Here is a 1,862-nt window from a genome sequence, read left to right on the forward strand (position 1 = left end):
AATAAAGTTTCATCTCTGTTTCAGCCCGGTTCAGCCCGTCTTTTAACTCGTCCCTGACCCAGGACCAGCGTTTCTGTCTCTGTTCAGTGTTGTAAATAAAGTTTTATCTCTGTTTCAGCCCGGTTCAGCCCGTCCTTTAACTCGTCCCTGACCCAGGATCAGCGTTTCTGTCTCTGTTCAGTGTTGTAAATAAAGTTTCATCTCTGTTTCAGCCCGGTTCAGCCCGTCTTTTAACTCGTCCCTGACCCAGGACCAGCGTTTCTGTCTCTGTTCAGTGTTGTAAATAAAGTTTTATCTCTGTTTCAGCCCGGTTCAGCCCGTCTTTTAACTCGTCCCTGACCCAGGACGAGCGTTTCTATGTGGACAAATATCATGTGGTCATGGTTCCCATGATGTTCCGGGCTGATAAGTACTTCCTGGCGTACGACCGCTCAGTGAAGGTTGGCGTGTTGAAGCTGCCGATGGCAGACGGGGTGGCCATGTTGGTTGTGCTGCCTGATGAAGACGTGGACATCACCGCCGTTGAAGAGGAAGTGACTGCTGAGAAGATCCAGGCTTGGATCAGACAACTCAAGAAGACGTGAGACACCTTTTTTTCCTTCCCTGTTTCCTTTCCTCCTTCCTCATCTCCTACTTTACGTCCATCCTTCCTCCAATCTCTCCTTCTTTAATCTTCATCTCTTCTGTCTTTGTCTTTAAAACCTTTTAATCTTCATCTCTTCTGTCTTTCTCTTTAAAACCTTTTAATCTTCATCTCTTCTGTCTTTGTCTTTAAAACCTTTTAAATCTTCATCTCTTCTATCTCTTTAAAACCTTTTTAATCTTCATCTCTTCTGTCTTAATCTTCATCTCCTCTATCTCTATAAAACCTTTAATCTTCATCTCTTCTGTCTTTCTCTTTAAAACCTTTTAATCTTCATCTCTTCTTTCTCTATAAAACCTTTTAATCTTCATCTCTTCTGTCTTTATAAAACCTTTTAATCTTCATCTCTGTCTCTTTAAAACCTTTTAATCTTCATCTCTTCTGTCTCTTTAAAACCTTTTAATCTTCATCTCTTCTGTCTTTCTCTTTAAAACCTTTTAATCTTCATCTCTGTCTCTTTAAAACCTTTTAATCTTCATCTCTTCTGTCTTTCTCTTTAAAACCTTTTAATCTCCATCTCTTCTGTCTTTCTCTTTAAAACCTTTTAATCTTCATCTCTGTCTCTTTAAAACCTTTTAATCTTCATCTCTTCTGTCTCTTTAAAACCTTTTAATCTTCATCTCTTCTGTCTTTCTCTTTAAAACCTTTTAATCTTCATCTCTGTCTCTTTAAAACCTTTTAATCTTCATCTCTTCTGTCTTTCTCTTTAAAACCTTTTAATCTCCATCTCTTCTGTCTTTCTCTTTAAAACCTTTTAATCTCCATCTCTTCTGTCTTTCTCTTTAAAACCTTTTAATCTTCATCTCTGTCTCTTTAAAACCTTTTAATCTTCATCTCTTCTTTCTCTTTAAAACCTTTTAATCTCCATCTCTTCTGTCTTTCTCTTTAAAACCTTTTAATCTCCATCTCTTCTGTCTTTCTCTTTAAAACCTTTTAATCTCCATCTCTTCTGTCTTTCTCTTTAAAACCTTTTAATCTTCATCTCTGTCTCTTTAAAACCTTTTAATCTTCATCTCTTCTGTCTCGTTAAAACCTTTTAATCTTCATCTCTTCTGTCTGTCTCGTTAAAACCTTTTAATCTTCATCTCTGTCTCTTTAAAACCTTTTAATCTTCATCTCTGTCTCTTTAAAACCTTTTAATCTTCATCTCTTCTGTCTTTCTCTTTAAAACCTTTTAATCTTCATCTCTTCTGTCTTTCTCTTTAAAACCTTTTAATCT

General features: G+C 36.5%; 1 protein-coding gene across 1 annotated transcript in view; it reads left to right on the forward strand.

Moving 5' to 3' along the window:
- The window catches only part of LOC123977713 (protein Z-dependent protease inhibitor-like), an 8,849-nt gene that overhangs the window by 3,472 nt on the left and 3,515 nt on the right, over positions 1–1,862 (forward strand). Inside the window, exon 4 of the mRNA XM_046060622.1 lies at positions 307–580. Within this exon, the coding sequence (XP_045916578.1) occupies positions 307–580 (274 nt within the window). The remainder of the gene's footprint in view (positions 1–306; positions 581–1,862) is intronic.

This window comes from Micropterus dolomieu, linkage group LG10 (genome assembly GCF_021292245.1).
Source record: "Micropterus dolomieu isolate WLL.071019.BEF.003 ecotype Adirondacks linkage group LG10, ASM2129224v1, whole genome shotgun sequence".
NCBI lineage: Eukaryota > Metazoa > Chordata > Actinopteri > Centrarchiformes > Centrarchidae > Micropterus > Micropterus dolomieu.